The sequence below is a fragment of the Pan paniscus genome, chromosome 3, assembly GCF_029289425.2.
Source record: "Pan paniscus chromosome 3, NHGRI_mPanPan1-v2.0_pri, whole genome shotgun sequence".
NCBI classification, from domain to species: Eukaryota; Metazoa; Chordata; class Mammalia; order Primates; family Hominidae; genus Pan; species Pan paniscus.
The window spans coordinates 59,434,693-59,456,531 of record NC_073252.2 but is presented as its reverse complement, the minus strand read 5'-3'; the positions used below and the strand labels follow the sequence as shown (position 1 = coordinate 59,456,531).

The window sequence follows — 21,839 nt, the reverse complement described above, 5'->3', positions numbered from 1 at the left end:
GTTATCTCATTAAATTCCTTTTTTTTTTTTTTTTGAGACAGAGTCTTGCTCTGTTGCCCAGGCTGGAGTGCAATGGCGCCATCTCAGCTCACTGCAACCTCTGACTCCCTGGTTCAAGCAATTCTCCTGCCTCAGCCTCCCAAGTAGCTGGGATTACAGGCACGTGCCACCAAGCCCAGCTAATTTTTGTATTTTTAGTAGAGACTGGGTTTCACCATGTTGGCCAGGATGGTCTCGATCTCCTGACCTCGTGATCTGCCTAATAAACCCGTGAAAAGAATGTTGTCTCCCATTTACAAATGAGGAACTGAGGTTTAAAGAGGTTAAGTCATTTGACCAAAATTCTAAAACAAGTAAGTTGTAGGAATCAGAATTTGAACCCACCACTGAGTTCTAGCTCAGAAAATTTGCTATCCTAATATCCTGTGCAGGATGGGTGGGCACCCAAGTCAGGGCTTGCATGAAGAGAAAGCTCAGGAATTGTTTATGGAATAAAGCATTATCAACCCTTTAATTTGTGAGGAATTAAACTGCGCCTCCTCTTCTCTTCTGATAGAAAGATCTCTCGCATTTATAGCCTGAGAACAGGCTATAGGAATGAATGGTTTCAGAAAGAATTCAAGGTTGTGGATGCTTAGACACTATTTGGCACCAGTAATGGATCCCTAAGACACTACTTTGTCTCAGGCGCTTCATTCAGTGATCCTGCAGTGTTGGAGTGTTCTGTTAATAATAATCCACAGAACTTTACCTTCATAGTTGTACTTAGAGGATCTATTTGCTCTGAGAACTATGAGAACTATGGCTGCATTTATTGTTCTTAAATCCTTAGTAAATCATTATAAGGTGTAATGTGGAACAATGAAGTACCTTTGTGTATTGATCAGTCAGTCACTGATAGTCGGCTACTAGGAGCCAGGCATTTCACTTTTTTTTTTTTTTTTTTGAGACAGGGTCTCTCTCTGCCTCACCCAGGCTGGAGGGCAGCAGTGCGATCATAGCTCACTGCAACCTTGACCTCCTGGGCTCCTTGAGGAGCCCTCTTGTCCTCCCATCTCAGCCTCCCGAGTAGCTGGGACTACAGGCGCACACCACTGTGCCTGGTTAATATATTTTTTTGTAGAGATGGAGTCCCACTTTGTGGCCCAAGCTATATTTATTACTTCATTCATTTCTTAGAGGAAACTTATGAGGAAGGTAGTATTGCCCTCATTTTACTGAACAGGAAATTGAACAGCTGGATAATTTGTGGAAGGTTTAAACTTAGATCTGGCAATTCCAAAACCCAGCCTCTTTCCCTCACATCTAGAGTTTGAAATCAAAAGACTTTTCTGCTCCTGCTGGCTTAAAATATAGAGCAATGAGGGGATCTTAAAGAGTGGAGGCAAAGGAAGAAGTTCACAGGCCCCCTGGAGAATATGGGTTCTTTTTCAGGGGGAGGAAAAAAATGGTACATTTACACACAAATGCACAAATTCTAATATGCAATTTCTTAGGTTTCAGCTCCCAGGTTAACACATCTTATTTTAAGACTGAGAAGGGTAATGTAGAGAAAAAAATCAAAGAGATACATTAAAAAAAAAGTAAGCCAAATCATAAACATGTTTCACAAACAGTTGTAATTGTCTGAAGGGAAAAATAATTTACAAAATAAATAGAGATAAAGTAAAGGGGGAAAAACTCATAAAGGACTGATTTCAAAACATTTTATAGGCTGGGCGCAGTGGCTCATGCCTGTAATCCCAGCTACATGAGAGGCTGAGGCAGGAGAATCACTTGAACCCAGGAGACAGAGGTTTCAGTGAGCCAAGATCGTGCCACTGCACTCCAGCCTGGGTGACAGAGCCAGACTCTGTCTCAAAAAAAAAAAAAAAAATTATAAAGTTTGAGCTTTTTTTTTTTTCCTTTAAATGAAAGGAAATTTGGTAATTCTCCCAATCCAATCCAACACTACTAAGAAGTCACTCATTCAATAGCTTGGCTGGATTTTAGAAACATGAATTATTTCATGACAACTAACCACCCTTGTGGCCAAGAGAACAAGGGTAAATAGAGGAAAGTGATCAAAAGTGAGGTTTAGTGGCAACTCCCAACAACCTATATGGGTAAGGCCAAAATCAAAAATTACCCTCTACATGAATGGGCACAGGATAGGCCAGGTCATCCAGCATCAGAACTCCTATTTCACTTCCAAGAACACACTGTAGGTCACTGTCCCGTAAGTGCCCTACCATTTGCAAATTCATCTCAATGTGCACACAATATGATAAATACTACTCAGTTTCTACAAAATCAGACAAAGGCAAGCAGGTACTTGAAGCAGATTTAACTTTGCACATCTTGGATACACATAGAGTTAAAAGATAGTCCTAGCTTCACTTAAAGTCAAATATTCTAGCACATTTTTATTATTTGTGGCACGAAATATGTGGAGCAGGGAGGCACTAAGAAATACAATGTTATTTGGCCCAAAAGGAATGACACAGCACTTCTCTGTCCTTGGAAGAACAGCACCATGGGCAACCACTGGATTAACTTATATACACAATCATACCAAGTAGGAACAGGTTTTGCCATCAAATTCATTCATTCTTCGTTTTTAAATCCCAACATTAAAATAAGCAAACATCGCCACAACAAATGTTTTCTCTTGTGAAGCCATAAGAGAACAGGAGAATCCAAGTTAAGCAAAGATAGCAAAGCTTGCTCTTGTCAATTAAAAGTGCAATTGGCCCTTCTATTTGAAAGTGAAATCTTTATTATGGAAAGTCAGATTTCAGGAAAAAAATCCATAACATAACTGCTGCAGTGAATTACTCAGGTCCTATTTTCATTAAGTTGTATTATCATGATAGCTGAGAGTTCATTTGCCATTGTACCCAACTCATCTAAAATTCTGAATCCCCAGTGACTGGATTATATTTGACTTCAAAAAGAACACTTTGTCCTGCTAGCCTTATGTAATACAAAGTAAATCAAGTCACTGAGTTTTCATCCATGGATATAACATTCCAGTTCATTTTAATTACATATAAAATGTATATTAAGTAAATATATATATTAGCCTGCCTTTTGATGAAGGCAACTGACTTATGACAATAGCATACAGTTAATATTCGCCTTTGTTCCTGAAATATCTTTGTTATAAACATAGTTTCTATACCTTGAAAGCCAAATTCACCAAGGGAAGCATCTTCTAAATCTTACTGCTGTAAGCTCATTTTCCTGGACTGTTATTATACGTAATAAGAGACTTGACTTGACAGCTCCTATAATAACACATTCTAGATTTTAAATTCGATGTGTGTTTTTTACCTTAAACTCTTGTGATGGCAAAACCATTTTCCTCAAAGCTGATTGGTTATGCAGGTCTACCACAGTGCTTAAATGGAACCTTGCTGTGCCAAGCTTTCTGACAAGGAGGAATCGTTTTATTTTGAGCCTTTTTGATACTGAACATGATATCTGAGTGAAGAATTTTTGTTTTATTATTAAGAAATAAATGTATCTTGCTTCTTGAGATCTCCCTGGCTTCAGCAATTTGTAGTTATTTCCACTATAGACCATTAAGAATATATTTCAAAGGCAAGCTAACAAAATTCAAGTAAAAATTATTTTTTATATATTACAGCTTCTAATTGGCATTGGGTGAGTATTAGAGATTATCAACATAAATTACATATAGTGTCAAATAATGAATTTAATTCATAGATGTTGGTTAATTCTCCTTATTGCATTCCTTCTTGTTGGTTGTATAATCATTGTATGCAGACTAATCTTCTGATAAAACTTTAAACTCCTTGGTTTATTTGGTGTATTTGTTTTTCTTGTAAGTTTTTTCCAGCCTTCTTAGACCTCCTTTACTACTGTGACTTTGTACATTTCCCCATAGTGAAGTCTAGTTTTGTCAACATCGCCCTAGAAGTATCTCAAAATACAGTGCCTGTGTCATTTCCTCTCTGATTTAGCTTTCATCCTACTTTTAAAGCAACAGAAGATTAAACTTGATTTTGTGGCCCCCTAATACAGGTATGACTGGATAAAATAATTAACATGACGTGCTGCCTTAGAACTGAAGCTTTGCTATTCATTTCATTTATTTGTTCCATTTCTATATTTTAGTTTCTTCTCAGGCTAAAGCTGTATTTTTCTTAAAGGCTTATAAAAATTTTGCTGAAAAAAAATGTTGGTGCTTCGGTGCAGGCTTGGAACCTCGTTTCCTAAACTAGATAACTTGGTGAGTACTTTCATTTATTTTTGCCAATACATACAGGTTCTCAAACTAGATACTGTCAGAAATACACTTGAGAGGGCCAAACACTACTGAAATGTATCAGAAGACTCAAAGAGCATCTGCTTTCACAGATGGAATGCAAGAAGAACTTACACAGTCATTGTACTTTGTGGCAATCATTATGAGTGTTACTTTCAACTCAAAAAATAACTAATTATAGACTTTAATCACTAACTTTTAGAGATGGAAGGGATCTCAGTCATCCAACATAATATATTAATTTTACAAAAGAGAAAATGAGTTTTCTACTTGCAAATATAAAGGCTACATATGTTATCAAGAATCACTGTGACAGCTACTAGAGAGATGAGATGACTGATTAAGCAAGGCAGAAATTAACCATCCAAAAGCACCCTTAAATCTTGGGCCATAATCTTAGAAACATTTAGCAAAGAAAGCTTTCACCAGTATTCTCTTTATTAGTTTCCACATATTGTTGTAACCTATACTAAACACACTAGATTCAGCTGTTATTTTCATTCTCTATGATGTTCTAACTCTGAAAATCTTTAAATAGTAGGAAAGGTATTTACATACTACTGCTTCCTTTGTTTAATTACATTCTGCCAATTTTTCTAATGTATGAAAGATAACTGATTACACCCACAATTTAGGAAAATGTCCATTATAAAAATGCTAAAGCGTCATTTATGTTGCTCCTATAGGAAGTAAACAGAAGGGTGAGCATTGGCTCCAATTATGCTAGATAGATTTTATGTCCAGAAAAGGAAGAAAGAATGAAAGGAATGAACAACTGGGTGTCTACATGTTGGTTACTCTGCTAGGAAATGGGCTATATCTGATATACGATGAAAATGAATCATTCTGATTAAAACCTTTTATTTTCCTCTATTGTATATGCAAATAGAAAGTTTTCTTAAGAAATTACTCACGTAAATGTTTCAGAATAAACCTTGTTCCAAGATGTAAATACGAGACTTAATTTTACAAGTCTTTCATAATTAACTAGAGTGGGATAAATGAATGAACCCCTTTAAAAACAATCTCCAAACTCCATACATAAGTCTATATGTTTAATCAAGGTATCTAATAAAGAGATAAATTTACTATTCTGCCTATTTCCTATTTCTTCCTATTTTCCTAACCATCTTAGAGCATAAGTGATTTTTTTTTTTTTTTTTTTTGAGACAGAGTCTCGCTCTGTCGCCCAGGCTGGAGTGCAATGGCACGATCTTGGCTCACTGCAACCTCCTCCTCCTGGGTTCAAGCGATTCTCCTGCCTCAGCCTCCCAAGTGGCTGGTATTACAGGTGTGAGACACCACACCCGGCTAATTTTTGTATTTTTAGTACAGACAAGGTTTCACCATGTTGGCTCAGCTGGTCTCGAGCTCCTGACCTCAGGGGATCCGCCCACCTCAGCCTCCCAAAGTGCTGGGATTAAGGCGTGAGCCACCGCGCCTGGCCACATAAGTGATTTTTAAAGGAAGTAATGATGATGATAATAATAATAATAGGAACCATAGAGGAAACCAGGAAAAAAATAAGATTCTGAATATTCCAGTTTACTTAGTCTCTATATAACAGAATATTATCTATAACATCTTAGAAAGTAGCACAAAGTTTTGATTTTGGAGTGTGCCCTCCTTGAAACAGATTATTCTGTACAATGAATGTAGTTGGACATCACTATTTCTTTATAAATCAACTAGTAACTAGAAACTCAAACCCATTAATATTCCTATTTGGGGGATAACCTCCTAATTTCTAATTTTCACATTCTGGTGCTATGAAATCTCTCTCTTTCTCTCTCTCTCTCTCTCTCTGTCTCTCTCTCTTTCCCTGTCTCTCTCTCTCACACACAAACTCTTATATTTCCTTTTAATCTGACTCTTTTGGCAGCTTGAAAAGTACCAGGTGATAACTGTCTAATAGTTTCTTGACATAAAATAAAAATGGCAGCAGGGGCCCCATCCATTTCCATACTCTCCTTGACAGACAAGTAGGCTAGTACTTAGATAAGTGCAGACTGCCCTAAGTATACTTATTTCACAGACCAAAAATAAAAATCAATTTTTTATTCTAGGTACCAAAAGGAAAAATGAAGATTCTCCTGGTCTTTCTAGGGCTTCTTGGTAATTCTGTTGCTATGCCAGTGAGTATTTTTTAAATGTTAGCTCTTCTCTTTGTCGTTGCATAGCTTGGGAACAATTGTTGAGCTTATTTCAACTGATGTTCTGCATTTGTCACTGACATTCTCTTACTTCCAGATGCACATGCCCCGAATGCCTGGATTTAGCAGTAAAAGTGAGGAGGTATGTATGTTCAGTCTCAGAGGAGAAGTTATCCAGAGTCCTATCCTACACATTTACTAAAAAGGAGAATATTGGAAAATTGTCTGATATATATTTCTTATGAAAAAGGTAAAAAGAGGGAGAGTTGAAAGTCTTAAACTCTCAAATCGAGGCAAAGTAGTAATTTCCCCAGCCATCAGCCAACCTATGTACTTCAGTGTTCCTTTTCAAGGTAAATGTGGATTTGTGTTAAAATCTAGTTGATGTTACCTTATCTGCTAAGTTTTTTAGCTAGCAAAAGTGACCAATTGTACCAAGGGTTATTAGAAGGTAGATGCTTAAAAATAGAAATACCTTTCACATGATTCATATCCCAGATCATTAATCAAATTCAATACATATCAGAAAGATGAATCATCTTGTCACATAATTCTCATGTTCTCAAATCCTGAACTCTAATAGAACAGAACATTCAAAAACTTTACAGTAGACCAGATTTTTATTTTCTATGATTCTTTATTGATTCTTCTCAAAATAAAATTCTGACTTAAAAGTTAAAGTGCCTGAGAAGCTTCTTTAATTGTATACTTACTTAAAATTCAAGCATAAGTAGGGAAAGGTAATATGACTGTTGTGCATTAAGATCAGAAATTTTTACACTGGGAAGTTCTAAGGTTAAAAAAAGAAATTTTACTTATTTCTTACGATTTGTGCATTGATTTAATAAAAGTTTCACTTTGTATCACATTAATGGATTCCTTTGGTTGCAGATGATGCGGTATAATCAATTCACCTTTATGAACGGCCCACATGTAAGTTTTTCTTTATGTTATTTCTGATGATTTCTTGTTTATCTAGATAACTGCATTATAAAGTTTGCCTTAGCCAATAGAGACACCAATCCACATGTTTTAAGTATAATGTAATCGTTACAAAAGTTTCAAGGTGGAAAAATTATTGCCCCTATCCTCTCACACCAAATTTTCTTCTTATTCATTACTATTGTTCTTTCATGTAAATCAAAATAATTATTAATGAGAAGTGTTATTTATTTGAGACTGAGTCTCAAATGTATAGTCAAGAAAAGATGGTTCTGGGAAAATATCACATAAGATGTCACAAATAATGACAATAAAAATAACATAGTAAGTATTGGTGGGGGGTAAGTTTTACTTGGATTATCTTGAAAGATAACACTACAGTTATGAAGCAAGTTTTATGTTATTTAAATAAATATAGGTTATTCTTGTCACTGTATGCTAATTGTCAGAACAGACAAGTATCAGGTGGTTCTTTGGCACAATTTTTCTGATAAAATTGTATGTTAACACAATAACACTACACATCACTTTTGATTTCCATGGAATGATCATGAGGGCCATTTTGAGGGGAAAATCAAGGACTACATCCATTTTTTTGTAACCCTTTTTATCCAAGTCATTCTCTTTTAAAGCTCTTTGCCTAAAATAATCATTGTAAATTTCCTCTTCCTCGACTTTTGATTGGCTCAACTTTTTCATACCCTTGTTTTTAGTTTTAGTGACTTTACCTGTGATTTGGAATTTTTACCAACTTAGTTGTCATGAAATCCTGTGTCTTAGTGCAATATCTGCAATTTTGAATTTCATCAATCCACAAAGCGTGGGTACATCATCTAATAGATAGCAAGAGACTAATTAATGAAGACTGGGGATAGAGACAGGTGTTAAACCAGGGAGGAAATATTGGAATGAGAACTGATGTTGCAAGACTGATCATTCATAAATTATCATAAATTTAGAAATTAGCATTTTTATAAATTATCATAAATTTATAAATTAACATTTTTAGATTATAACTACTTTTGCTTCCCTGCCCAACTTTGTAATTGTGGTGATTCTGATAACAAAAATGGATTTAATGAGGATCCACCTGTAACCAAGAACCATAGACACCATATAAGTGTGTTTACACAGACTGAATTTTTATCCTCTCTTTTCCTTTTTTTCTTGTTTTTTATTTTTTTGTTTACAGTCTCACTTTATCTTATTTTTGTTTTTTCTCTTCTTCATCCAGCCTTATAACAAATCACATGGGTTCTGAATACAACATTAAATCTTCTGTAACCTGACTTGTATACTTCTGACCTGAGTTAGGGTTTCAGAGTTAGAAAACCATCAGTCAAATTCTTAAACTGAGATTTCCCACCTAATTCTGCCTTTTGGTTTGTTTTGGTTGTTTGGCTTCCTAGAAGACGGAAGTTCATTCTGTAAGACAATGTGTAAGGAAATTCTAACTAAAGATCTGGAAGCTTCCATAGTTAAGTCAAGTTCCATAGGACTTTTAAGCTCTTTGGCTGAGTTTTAGAGGCTGACATTAGAGGATGGAGACAGCCTGAATCACAGCTCTATTATGATTTCACTATTATTTGCTACCCTTTCAGATGGCACACCTGGGGCCCTTCTTTGGAAACGGTCTCCCTCAGCAATTTCCACAGTACCAGATGCCCATGTGGCCTCAGCCACCACCCAACACATGGCATCCACGGAAATCCTCAGCACCCAAACGTCATAACAAGACTGATCAGACCCAAGAAACCCAGAAACCCAACCAGACTCAGTCAAAAAAGCCACCACAAAAGCGGCCTTTGAAGCAGCCGTCACATAATCAACCTCAGCCCGAAGAGGAAGCTCAACCCCCTCAGGTGAGACTTGCACAGAAAAATTTCATATCTGTAAATGGCCTCGGAGAGATTTGGAGGGCCATGCCACCCCCATATACACACTTCAATGCAGGTACTCTGTTGCAATACCAATGTTTGTTTTGACATGCATCCAAAACTGCATGGCAAGTCGACTCCAATCTTGTTTGGTTGAAATTACCCAAATACTGTTGCCTTTTAAAAGCTCCTTTTAAATTACAGAGACAACATGGTGTAATAATATGAGCACTAATCTAACAGTCGAGAATCAAAGGTTCAAGTCCTATGCCTGGTCCTTATTAGTTGTATGCTATTGAACAAGTTACTTCACCTTTCTAGGTTCCAGTTTCCCCATGAGTAAACTAAATGGTTTCGAAGTTTCATCCAAATCTGTGCTTTGATGCTCTAAAATATTGCTCTTAAATTAACATTGCTTCCAGTACTAGTATGACATAAGGTAAGAAGGTGTGCAAATGGTTTCTCAAGATCTCATCCAGTGTGGAGGGAGCTTCGAAAATACTGGCTTTTAGGCCGGGCGTGGTGGCTCACACCTGTAATCCCAACACTTTGGGGGGCCAAGGTAGGTGGATCACCTGAGGTCAGGAGTTCAAGACCAGCCTAGCCAACATGGTGAAACCCTGTCTCTACTAAAAATACAAAAAGTATCTGGGCTTGGTGGTGCGTGTCTGTAATCCCAGCTATTCAGGAGGCTGAGGCAGAAGAATAGCTTGAACCCGGGAGGTGGAGGTTGCAATGAGCCAAGATCACGCCACTGCACTCCAGCCTGGGCAACAGAGCAAGACTCTGTCTCAAAAAAATAAAAAGAAAATACTGGCTTTTGGTCAGTTAACACTTATTATCAGACACTATTACAGACATAGGGAGTACAAAATTGAATGAAAAGACACTCCTGGATTGGAATCCTGGCTTCAGTGATTTACAAGCAATGAGATTTTGGGCAAGTGACCAAACTTCTCTGAACTTCATGTTCTTAGTAAAATGGGAATAGTAATAGTTTATATCTTCTATGGTTATATGAGGATGAAATGAGTTTAACAATATAAAATGCTCAGCACAGAGCCTGGAATGTGTGTCCAATAATACTAATTGTTATTATCATTATCGTCTTTGCCCTATAAAAAACACAGAGTTTAATGCAAAGGGAGATGTAGACTCCCAAGTTTCAATTGTAGTTAGTTTCCTTCATTTTTTTATGTATTCTTTTCAATACCACATCACTCTGATTCTTTCTTTCTCTCTAGGCATTCCCACCATTTGGAAATGGGCTATTCCCCTATCAACAACCACCATGGCAAATTCCACAGGTGAGAAATTTTTTTTTCTTTACACTGTAAGTGAAAAATAATATTAGCATGTTATAATTTAAATTAATATAAATTCATACATTCTAATGGAATACCATATACCAATCAGTAGATGGTATGAAACAAAACCAGCGCATCAGTAATCATGCAGAAAAAGAATAGAGAATTTTTTGAATTTCATACTCAGACAAATTGGTGACATAAATACAACCTAAATCGCCAAACAGATACTGATAACTTAGCTAATAAATTAATTTTAAAAAGTTGCACTACTTCATTACTATTTCCCCACATCCTTAAGAAATTTTTAAAAAACACACAAATTATCTTCATTTAATGTAATGGGGAAACTGGGACACAGGACAAAATAGAGTTTGAAAACCACAGGGTGAGCTATGATTAGACATTTTCATCCTATCTTACTGTTTCTAGCCACAGATATATCATTATAAAGAATCTTGGGGCTGGGCAAGGTGGCTCACGTCTGTAATCCCAGCACTTTGGGAGGCCGAGGTGGGTGATCACTTGAGGTCAGGAGCTCAAAACCAGCCTGGCCAACATGGTGAAATCCCGTCTCTACTAAAAATACAAAAATTTGCCAGGCATGGTGGTGCATGCCTGTAATCCCAGCACTTTGGGAAGCCGAGGCAGGCGGATCACCTGAGGTCAGGAGTTCGAGACCAGCCTGACCAACAAGGTGAAACCCCGTCTCTACTAAAAATACAAAAATTAGCTGGGCGTAATGGTGGGCACCTGTAATCCCAGATATTCAGGAAGCTGAGGCAGGAGACTCACTTGAACCCAGGAAGCAGAGGTTGCAGTGAGCCGAGATCGTGCCATTGCACTCCAGCCTAGGTGACAGAGCGAGACTCCGTCTCAAAAAAAAAAAAAAAAAAAAAAGAGATCTTGCAAAATATTATTTACAAGAAGCCTCAAAGAATCTTAAATGTTTAAAATCATTAAAATAAAAAATAATATTGAAATTGCATCATAGGCATTAAAAATACGAATGGCAAAATAAACTTTTTGAACTAAAGAATGTTAAAGGCCAGTTGCTGCTAAACAAACAAAACAACAGGAAATATTTGTTAACTGTTCATTCAGCTATGACATAGGTTTTCCTTGTCTACAACTCTATTACCAAGAAGGCTTTTTATCAGTGAGGAACAATTCATTTTAAGGAGTAAGAGTTCCTTACATTTTTCCTCCTTAAAAGAGTGACTTCCTTTTACTGGCTACGCTGAACTAAGGAAATTAAGGCAGTACAAGGTAAAGATTTTAAAAACAGATAAACATGATTCTCATGCTGAAGTAACTATTAATCTCATCTACATAAAACTTGAGAAGCAGAAACTCGGCCTCCAAGTTTGATTAGGAGAATTAACTTTAGTCAAATAAAAATATCATAGTAATAATTCAAGGATTGTCAGTTTGGAGTTTGTCCCCCTAAACATGAAGCCACATTCTAAAAATAACATCGTTACTTAATCTCTATTATTAGATGTTCTAATATGGATACTTGGATTCTAACAGCACTCAAATTTCTCTCTCTCACCCTCTCTCTGTATGTGTGTGCATGGTGTGTGTTTGTTGGGGGTTGTGGAGGGTATGTTTTTGAGTGTTAGAGGTGGTAAGGAGGATTGCCAACAGATGCAGCCATACAGAGTATTTTAAGTAGGATAATCTAGGATCCAGCTGAAGCCTTTGTATTTACCAGTATTCACTGTTAGATCATAATTCTTAGCAGCTGGACTGTGAGAGCTAATAACTCAAACGCTAAAAGCTCAGAGTACTAACTGAGCTCAATCATTGACTTGAGCTATTTTTAGACACCCTGAGTCTTACAAACAAATGGCAGCATCGAACATGGTTTTCTCCTGTGTTCACTGTGTTTTTCACTTCTCAGAGGTTACCACCACCAGGTTATGGACGCCCACCAATGAGCAATGAAGAAGGCGGGGTAAGTACAAGTAAAACTACATTCTCCACTAGAAATTACAGTCCATTCGCCCCTGCTTTTTTATCCACATCTAATAAGAAAGTTAAAATCCAACACATGAACCTGTAGCTCAAGCTTCCGTGATTTTTAGAAAATAAAAAAGTGAAACAAATCAAGCCAGTGGTCCAAAGATTGATGCTGGACTCCAGACAGTGATAAACAGAGAAAGAAGTAAGAGTTTCTTAGAATGTTATCCTCAAGAGGAAATTAAGTGATCTCTAACTTCCTGATTATATTAATACAAATAAATTGAAGCCAAGAAAAGATCAATTACTACTCAATTTCACTTTTAAGTTACTGGATAAACTGAACCCAGAACCCAAGTCTTCTGTTACTCTGCTCAATGGCCTTTTCACTATACCACACTAGGAGAAGAACCAAATGTATATCACAGAGTGATATACTCTTAATATTCCAGCTCTATGTCATCTAAAAAGTCATTTTAGTGATTATGGCATAGCACCCCACCCCACTGGAGCTTACTTCTTTTTCCCTAAATATGTGATATGTCCTCAGTGAACTGTGGTAACTTAATAGCTTGACTGGAGAGTGGGCGACAGATTGTTCTTTTTTTTTTTTTTTTTTTTTTGAGACAGGTGGGAGATCACTTGAGCCTTGGGGGTGGAGGTTGCAGTGAGCCATAGCACCACTGCACTCCAGCCTGGGTGACAGAGCGAGACTATCTCAAACAAAAGAGAGGTTGGCATTACCTGCTCTAAGAGGTCCTTTTCAGCTTTAAGATTATGTATATATACATTTTGTAAGTAAGTCTTTTCATCTCCCACAGTCTATTATTAGCATGGCAGCCAAAGTGACCCTGTGAAAACAATAGTCTCATCTTGTTGCTCCTCTGCTCAGTCCCTGCAATGACTGCCAATTTCTTATCTTTCTTTTCTTTCTTTCTTTCTTTTTTTTTTTTTTTGTAAGACAGAGTCTCGCTCTGTCATCCAGGCTGGAGTGCAGTGGCACGATCTCGGCTCACTGCAACCTCCACCTTCTGGATTCAAGCAATTCAATTCTCATACCTCAGCCTCCCGAGTAGCTGAGATTACAGGTGTGTGCCATCACACCTGGCTAATCTTTGTATTTTTTTAGAGATGGGATTTCACCATGTTGACCAGACTAGTATCGAACTCCTGGCCTCAAGTGATCCAGCCACCTCAGCCTCCCAAAGTGCTGGGATTACAGGCATGAGCCACTGCAACTGGCAGAGATTGTTCTTAAAATAACATTGAAGATTACTGTGTCAGTAATGGTATAAGGCGCTCTCAAATATATCATGAAATAACCCCAAATAAAAATGATTCAGATAATTGTATGCAACCTAGAAAGTGGCACTTCTAATTTTCATATGAGTAACATAAGAAAGGAAGCAGAAAGATCCAGGCAGTTATCACAGGCTTTAAGAAGCTTTTATTTAGGCCAGGCACGGGTGGCTCACACCTGCAATCCCAGCACTTTGGGAGGCTGAGGCAGGTGGATCACTTGAGGTAAGGAGTTTGAGACTAGCCTGGCCAAGATGGTGAAATCCCATCTCTACTAAGAATACAAAAATTAGCTAGGTGTGGTGGTGCTGGCCTGTAATCCCAGCTACTGTGGAGCCTGAGGCAGAAGAATCGCTTGAACCCAGCGGGGGAAGGTTGCAGTGAGCTGAGATCACATCATTGCACTCTAGCCTAGGCAACAGAGCGAGACTCAGTCTCAAAAAACAAAAAAGGAAAGAAATCTGAATTTAGATAGGCACAATGGCTCACACCTGTAATCCCAACACTTTGGGAGGCTGAGACAGGAGGATCACTTAAGCCCAGGATTTCAAGACCAGCCTGGGCAACATAGGGAGAATAAAATAAATGTTAGGTGAATGTGGTGTCACGCGCCTGTGGTCCCAGCTACTCAGGAGGCTGAAGTGGGAGGATCACTTTAGCCTGGGAATTCAAGGCTGCAGTGAACCCTGATCTTGCCACTGCACTCCAGCCTGGGCAACAAAGAAAAACCCTGTCTCAAAAACTAAGATGTCTGTATTCTACCTCTTGAGGGCACTACCTGATTTCCTGCATGATCTTGGGAGATATTTCCTTGCCTGTCTTTCTCATCTCCATCCACAAATGGGGATTAAAATACTTTTCTTTATATTGCATTTGTTTTAAAAAGAAAAATCAAATGATCTAAATGCCACACAAATGTCTAACAAACATACTGACTGAGTTCGTGATGATTAAATCATTCATTAAATGAAAATTTATTAAGAACATCCCACTCTCCTCGGTACTGGAAAACAAGGATGAGAAGCATAATGTTTTCATTCAAAACCTTCACATGGGAGAATTAAATGGAAGAATCCCAGGAAAATAGGAAACTGAAATTCAGTGGGATAATTGTGATGACAGAAATCTGTACTGCTGTGGACTCCTAGGAATAGGACCTAATTCTGCCCATGGAAGTCAAGACACAGAAGGTAGAAGTCAAACTGAGCTCTGAAGGATGAGTCAAATTTGCCAGGAGGAGTAAATGTGTCAATGGAAGAAGTTTCAATATGAATAAGCCATGTGCAAAGGCACTGAAACATAAAAAGAATAGAGAACCCAGAGAATTCAGCGTAGTTGTGATTTGCAACTGCATAAAGTGCAAGGGGGAGGAAATGAGGCTGAATGTAATAGTTATAGCCCAGATTATTATAAAAAATTGTATTATTATTATATAATATATAACACTTATTAGGCACTTACTAAGTACCAGGCACTGAGCTGTACTTATTTTGTCTCATTTGGCCCTCATGACAACCTATGAGGTAGACGTTATTTTATTATCATCTCCATATTACAAATGAATAAACCAAGGTTGGCCCAGAGTCATAGTACTAATACTGGTGGAATGGGGATTTTAATGCACATCTGTCTAGAGCCCCACTGTTTAGCAGCATGTCGTACTGCTTTGATGTTATGTTCAGGGATTTAGAGTTTATTTTGTAAAGGAGAACTTTAAATACAAATTTAAAGAGGAAAGGGGCCAAATTTCCATATACCCACTCTCAGCCTCTAATACTCTGATGGCAGTACAGAAGCAAGATTAAAGGAAAGTAAGACTGCATCCAGAGTAGCCAGTAAGAAAACTACTGTAACAGTTCAGGGGTACTGTGGATTAAGGAAGTGGGAACAAAGATGAAAGTTTAGATTTTATAGGACCTGATTATTAATAGTCTGAAGTACTAAGAGAGAGCAGAAACTTAAGAAACTGTACAGATAGTGGTGAATGTTGCTTAAATATAGAACATCGGAGGAGGAGATTTCACGGGAGATGAGCCCAGTTCTGGGTGCATTCAGTTGGAGGTACTCATGAAATCTTTAGTGGAGATGTTTTGCTGCCTCAACCTTGGGTGAGAGTGTTGTGGGTTAGAATTATGCCTTTGGGAGTTGTTAGCAATCTATGCCTATTAAAAGCATGGGCTGATGCAATAGAATTCTTTTTTCTTTCTTTCTTTCTTTTATTTTTTTTTATTTTATTTATTTATTTTTTTTTTTTTTTTTTTGAGATGGAGTCTCGCTGTTGCCAGGCTGGAATGCAGTGACACGATCTGGGCTCATTGCAACCTCCACCTCCTGGGTTCAGGCGATTCTCCTGCCTCAGCCTCCTGAGTAAATGGGACTACAGGTGCCTGCACCACCATGCCCAGCTAATTTTTGTATTTTTAGTAAAGACGGGGTTTCACCATGTTGGCCAGGATTGTCTCGAACTCCTGACCTCATGATCCACCTGTCTCGGCCTCCAAAAGTGCTGGGATTACAGGCGCAATAGAATTCTTAAAAGAGGTATGTAAAAACAGAACAAAAAAATTAGGAGGATGGAGGATGAAATCATTAAAAACAAAACAGAAAAACAAACAAAACCCCTCAGATGTATAAGGCCTAAAAAGAGAAAGCTGAGCAGTGGTCAGAAAAAAATACCAGGAGAGAGAACCAGAAAGAGTATGGTCATGGAAACCAAGGAAGAATCAAAGTTCAAGAAAGAAAGTAAAGCTAATGATGTTAAAAGAAACATGTGGCTGATAAGATTTCCCTGTTATACTAAAAAATTCCAAACACCATGGTGGGAAACAAAGGGCAATTATTGATTTCCATTTTCTTTCCTACAGAATCCTTACTTTGGATATTTTGGATATCATGGCTTTGGGGGTCGCCCTCCTTATTATTCAGAAGAAATGTTTGAACAAGATTTTGAAAAACCCAAAGAAGAAGATCCTCCTAAAGCAGAAAGTCCAGGCACAGAACCCACAGCTAATTCAACAGTCACTGAGACGAATTCTACCCAACCAAATCCTAAAGGGAGTCAGGGAGGAAATGACACCAGCCCCACAGGAAACAGTACCCCAGGACTAAACACTGGGAACAACCCTCCAGCTCAAAATGGGATTGGCCCACTCCCTGCAGTCAACGCTTCAGGCCAGGGAGGGCCAGGAAGTCAAATCCCATGGAGACCAAGTCAGCCAAATATTCGTGAAAATCATCCATATCCTAATATAAGAAATTTTCCTTCAGGAAGACAGTGGTATTTCACTGGTACTGTCATGGGGCACAGACAGAATAGGCCTTTTTACAGAAATCAACAAGTTCCAAGGGGTCCTCGGTGGAACTCCTTTGCTTGGGAAGGTAAACAAGTAGCTCGTCCAGGAAATCCAGTTTATCACAAAGCTTACCCTCCTACTTCAAGAGGCAATTATCCCAATTATGCAGGAAATCCAGCAAATCTCAGAAGAAAGCCTCAGGGGCCAAATAAACACCCTGTAGGAACTACTGTTGCCCCACTGGGTCCCAAACCTGGCCCTGTTGTTCGCAATGAAAAAATCCAAAATCCAAGGGAGAAGCCCCTGGGTCCCAAAGAACAAATAATAGTTCCTACAAAGAATCCAACCAGCCCCTGGAGAAACTCTCAACAGTATGAAGTTAATAAATCAAATTATAAACTGCCTCACTCTGAGGGTTATATGCCAGTCCCAAATTTTAATTCTGTTGATCAACATGAAAACTCCTATTACCCAAGAGGAGATTCCAGAAAAGTCCCAAATTCTGATGGACAAACCCAAAGCCAGAATTTGCCCAAAGGGATTGTTTTAGGGTCAAGAAGGATGCCATATGAATCAGAAACTAATCAGCCAGAATTAAAGCACAGCTCATATCAGCCTGCTGTATACCCTGAGGAAATCCCTTCTCCTGCAAAAGAACATTTTCCTGCTGGAAGAAATACTTGGGACCACCAAGAAATCTCTCCACCTTTTAAGGAAGATCCAGGGAGGCAAGAAGAACATTTACCCCATCCTTCCCATGGTTCTAGAGGAAGTGTTTTCTACCCTGAATATAACCCATATGATCCCAGGGAAAACTCACCGTACCTTAGAGGCAATACATGGGATGAGAGAGATGATTCTCCCAATACTATGGGGCAAAAAGAAAGTCCACTCTACCCCATAAATACCCCAGACCAGAAGGAGACAGTCCCTTATAATGAAGAGGACCCAGTTGATCCAACTGGAGATGAAGTCTTTCCTGGACAAAATAGATGGGGTGAAGAGTTGAGCTTCAAAGGAGGCCCAACAGTTAGGCACTATGAAGGTGAACAATATACCTCAAATCAGCCAAAGGAATATCTTCCCTATTCTTTAGATAATCCATCAAAACCAAGGGAGGATTTTTATTATAGTGAATTTTACCCATGGAGCCCGGATGAGAATTTTCCATCATATAATACAGCTCCTACTATGCCACCACCTATAGAGAGCAGGGGCTACTACATTAATAATGCCGCTGGACCAGAAGAAAGCACTCTATTTCCTTCACGGAATTCCTGGGACCACAGGATACAAGCCCAAGGGCAGAGAGAAAGAAGGCCGTATTTTAACAGAAATATCTGGGATCAGGCAACACATTTACAAAAAGCCCCAGCTAGGCCACCAGACCAGAAAGGTAACCAGCCCTATTACAGTAACACCCCAGCTGGGCTTCAGAAAAATCCAATATGGCATGAAGGTGAGAATTTGAACTATGGCATGCAAATAACTAGGATGAATTCTCCAGAGAGAGAACATTCATCTTTCCCTAACTTCATCCCACCAAGTTACCCATCAGGTCAAAAAGAAGCACATTTATTTCACCTAAGCCAGAGAGGCTCTTGCTGTGCTGGTAGCTCCACAGGGCCCAAGGACAATCCACTAGCTCTACAAGACTACACTCCATCCTATGGTCTTGCACCTGGGGAGAACCAAGACACCAGTCCTCTGTATACAGATGGTAGTCATACCAAGCAGACAAGAGATATCGTCTCCCCAACAAGCACCCTACCAGGCCAAAGAAACAGCTCAGAGAAGAGGGAAAGCCAAAACCCTTTTAGAGATGATGTGTCCACTCTGAGGAGGAACACACCATGTGCTATAAAGAATCAACTGGGCCAAAAGGAAATTATGCCCTTTCCTGAAGCCAGTTCCCTTCAATCAAAGAATACACCTTGTCTCAGAAATGATCTTGGAGGAGATGGGAACAACATTCTGGAACAAGTTTTTGAAGACAACCAGCTCAATGAAAGAACTATTGACCTTACTCCTGAGCAGCTTGTTATTGGTACACCTGATGAAGGCTCCAATCCAGAAGGCATCCAAAGTCAAGTCCAAGAAAATGAAAGTGAGAGGCAACAGCAAAGACCATCTAACATTCTGCATTTGCCATGCTTTGGCTCCAAATTAGCAAACCATCACTCTTCCACCACTGGAACTCCATCTAGCGATGGAAGGCAAAGCCCATTTGATGGGGATTCAATTACGCCTACTGAAAATCCTAACACATTGGTTGAGTTAGCTACTGAGGAACAATTTAAGAGTATAAATGTAGACCCACTTGATGCAGATGAACACAGTCCATTTGAATTCCTTCAAAGAGGGACCAATGTACAGGACCAGGTACAAGACTGCTTACTACTTCAGGCCTAGGGGTTATTCAACCAAGCATTCTTGGGGAAAGAGAAATCACTGACATTCTATACCAATGGTTCCCAAAATTTTTTCCCCAAGACTTAATTAAGTATCTGACTGTCTTGGTGATCCTTAAGTTTTCTCCCCTCTCAGCAATAGGAGTAGAGACCCAGGTGGAGCTGAGATTAGGCCTCTGGGGATCACCAGATCTAGCACTTTCACAGATTAGTGCAGACCTTAAAAAAGCAAGAAGGCCATGACCATCCCTGCCTCGAAACTTGGAAGTCACTTGTCTGAGTTAGTTTCCTTTTGCTTGATGACTTCTTTTGCTCTCAAAGTTCCATACTTGCAAAATTGGTTTTTCAAGACTGAAAGGCAGATTAACTTTCCATTCTACTTATGGAGATCCACACATCAGTATAGTCCTGATGCACTGTATGTTTTTTGCTTGTGTTGATCTTGTCAGGTTTTTTTCCTACTCAATATTCTCTTCAAGTATTTTTTTTCTTCCACTGCCACTCTCTTTACCTTTATCATTTCTTTTTCTTAGCTTTCTTCCTTCTTTTCTCTCTCCCTCAACCATTCTGTATTTAGCTTTCTATTCCTCATCTTTTTCTCTCTGTGTATCACTTCTTACATATTAAGTTAGCTATTTGAACCATTACTAGTCTCTTCTTTATGTCTACCTCCTCCATTATGTCTTCCTCTCTTCCAACCTATCTGTTCTGTCCCCCAATGTACCACTTACCAACTAATCCCTCTCCTCTCTGACTCCTTTCTTCCCTTCAATTTATCTTTTTCCCTGTTACACCATTTTCATCTTAAGACTGCATGTCACTCTCTTCCTTTTTGTATCCACTCTCCAAATCGTACCCTAATTTTTTCTTGGCCCAGCTTAACCATCATTACAGAATATATTTTGGAAATGGTAGACACTGATAGCTACTTTGTTTTTAGTTATCTTAGGGTCTCTACCAAGTAGACACAGTTCAGTTAGAGAGACGTATTTAAGGAGAAGGGAAGGCAGGATACCCAGAACTAGCAGCCTAGGGAAAAGGCTTAGGAAGATGGAGAATGAGGAACTGAAGAAACTGCCGCTCTGAGACTGCACATCCAGGAAAAAAGACTAGGACTTGCCACACACTGCCAATTCATAATCCACAGGATCTGTAGAAGACATTTTGGGAAACACTGTCTTAAATAAAAACTCAATGTTTAGTTTTTTTTTTTTTTTTTAACTAGTTCAGCATAAGGGATTCTACCAGTATGTGCTACTACTAACATTCTTCATGTCCATGCAGAATTACTTACAGACACTCTTTCTTGGTATCTTGAATAAATTGTGTAAATTATTTTGAAAAGTGGATATTTCTATATGCCTTGCTTATAATACATCAGGGATTATTATTCTTATTAATAACATGTTGGCCTATTACCTGGATATCCCTTGCCTAGAGCAGGAAAAAAGTCTCAGAATTACCTAAAAACATACTTTATAACTTTAAGAGATTTCTTAGGATACATTTTCAGGGGCAGATTTCATAACAAGATCTCAAAAATTTGGGGAAACACAACGTTGAAAACTTCCTAAGAAAAGGAATCTTGCCCTTGAATCTTCTGAAGTACCTAGCACAGTGTCTTCAACATAGAAGGTACCCAATAAATATATATCAATTCATTTTTTAATGACTTTCAACACTCCCATGAAAACACCGTAGTCTGCTTTTCCTGAAAGGTGACTGTCTAGGATGCTGAATGAGCCACCACTCCGTAGTTTTATATATTCAGCAACATTTCCATCATAGAATTTCAGCGTTAGAAGGGATCTTAGAGGTAGATTATCCAGGCCATCCCCTACTGCTTACATTCCCCTCCCCTGTCCAGTTTTATATTTTAATCACACATTGAAAAATTCATTAACTTATTCTGTATAAAACTGTCTTTTAAGAATTATCCTTTCAAAATAAAAATGTTATTGTTTCACTAGTTTATTTTTCCAAATGATTTTTTTGAAATCTCAATATGAGTACTTTCATTACAAGATACTCACTTCACATTTCACCAGAATGCATGGGTTCACATAATTGTTTTGGCAGATATGTTGACATATCTGAATTTATGAGACACTGATACTTAAACTACCATCTGAGAACGCTGCAATGTAAAATGTAAAAAGTACAGTGTGACACTTCCAAACTGTCTTGAGCATAAGTAAATATTTTTTCTAAAAATGTATAGTGTGACCAAAAGAACACATATTTTGAATTTGAAAACACACAGTGAAAAGAAGGGAAAATGTCTCTCCAGAAAATAACTGTTTTCTTTTTTTTTTTTTT

General features: G+C 38.3%; 1 protein-coding gene across 1 annotated transcript; it reads left to right on the top strand.

The window, feature by feature from the left end:
• Window positions 1-4,183: 4,183 nt before the first annotated feature.
• On the top strand, window positions 4,184-21,572 carry ENAM (enamelin). Its single transcript, XM_003808989.5, has 8 exons — window positions 4,184-4,237; window positions 6,340-6,408; window positions 6,524-6,568; window positions 7,318-7,359; window positions 8,970-9,230; window positions 10,490-10,552; window positions 12,459-12,512; window positions 16,681-21,572. The coding sequence occupies exons 1-8, from the start codon at window positions 4,184-4,186 to the stop codon at window positions 19,519-19,521; spliced, it is 3,429 nt and encodes a 1,142-aa protein (XP_003809037.3). The 3' UTR covers window positions 19,522-21,572.
• The last annotated feature ends 267 nt before the right edge of the window (window positions 21,573-21,839 follow it).

Excerpts from the sequence above, each read along its gene's own strand:
- ENAM (XM_003808989.5), top strand. The coding sequence starts at position 4,184 with ATGTTGGTGCTTCGGTGCAGGCTTGGAACCTCGTTTCCTAAACTAGAT. Across the intron at positions 4,238-6,339 it reads TTCCTAAACTAGATAACTTG|GTACCAAAAGGAAAAATGAA; the intron begins GTGAGTACTTTC and ends TTTTTATTCTAG. Across the intron at positions 10,553-12,458 it reads CACCATGGCAAATTCCACAG|AGGTTACCACCACCAGGTTA; the intron begins GTGAGAAATTTT and ends TTCACTTCTCAG.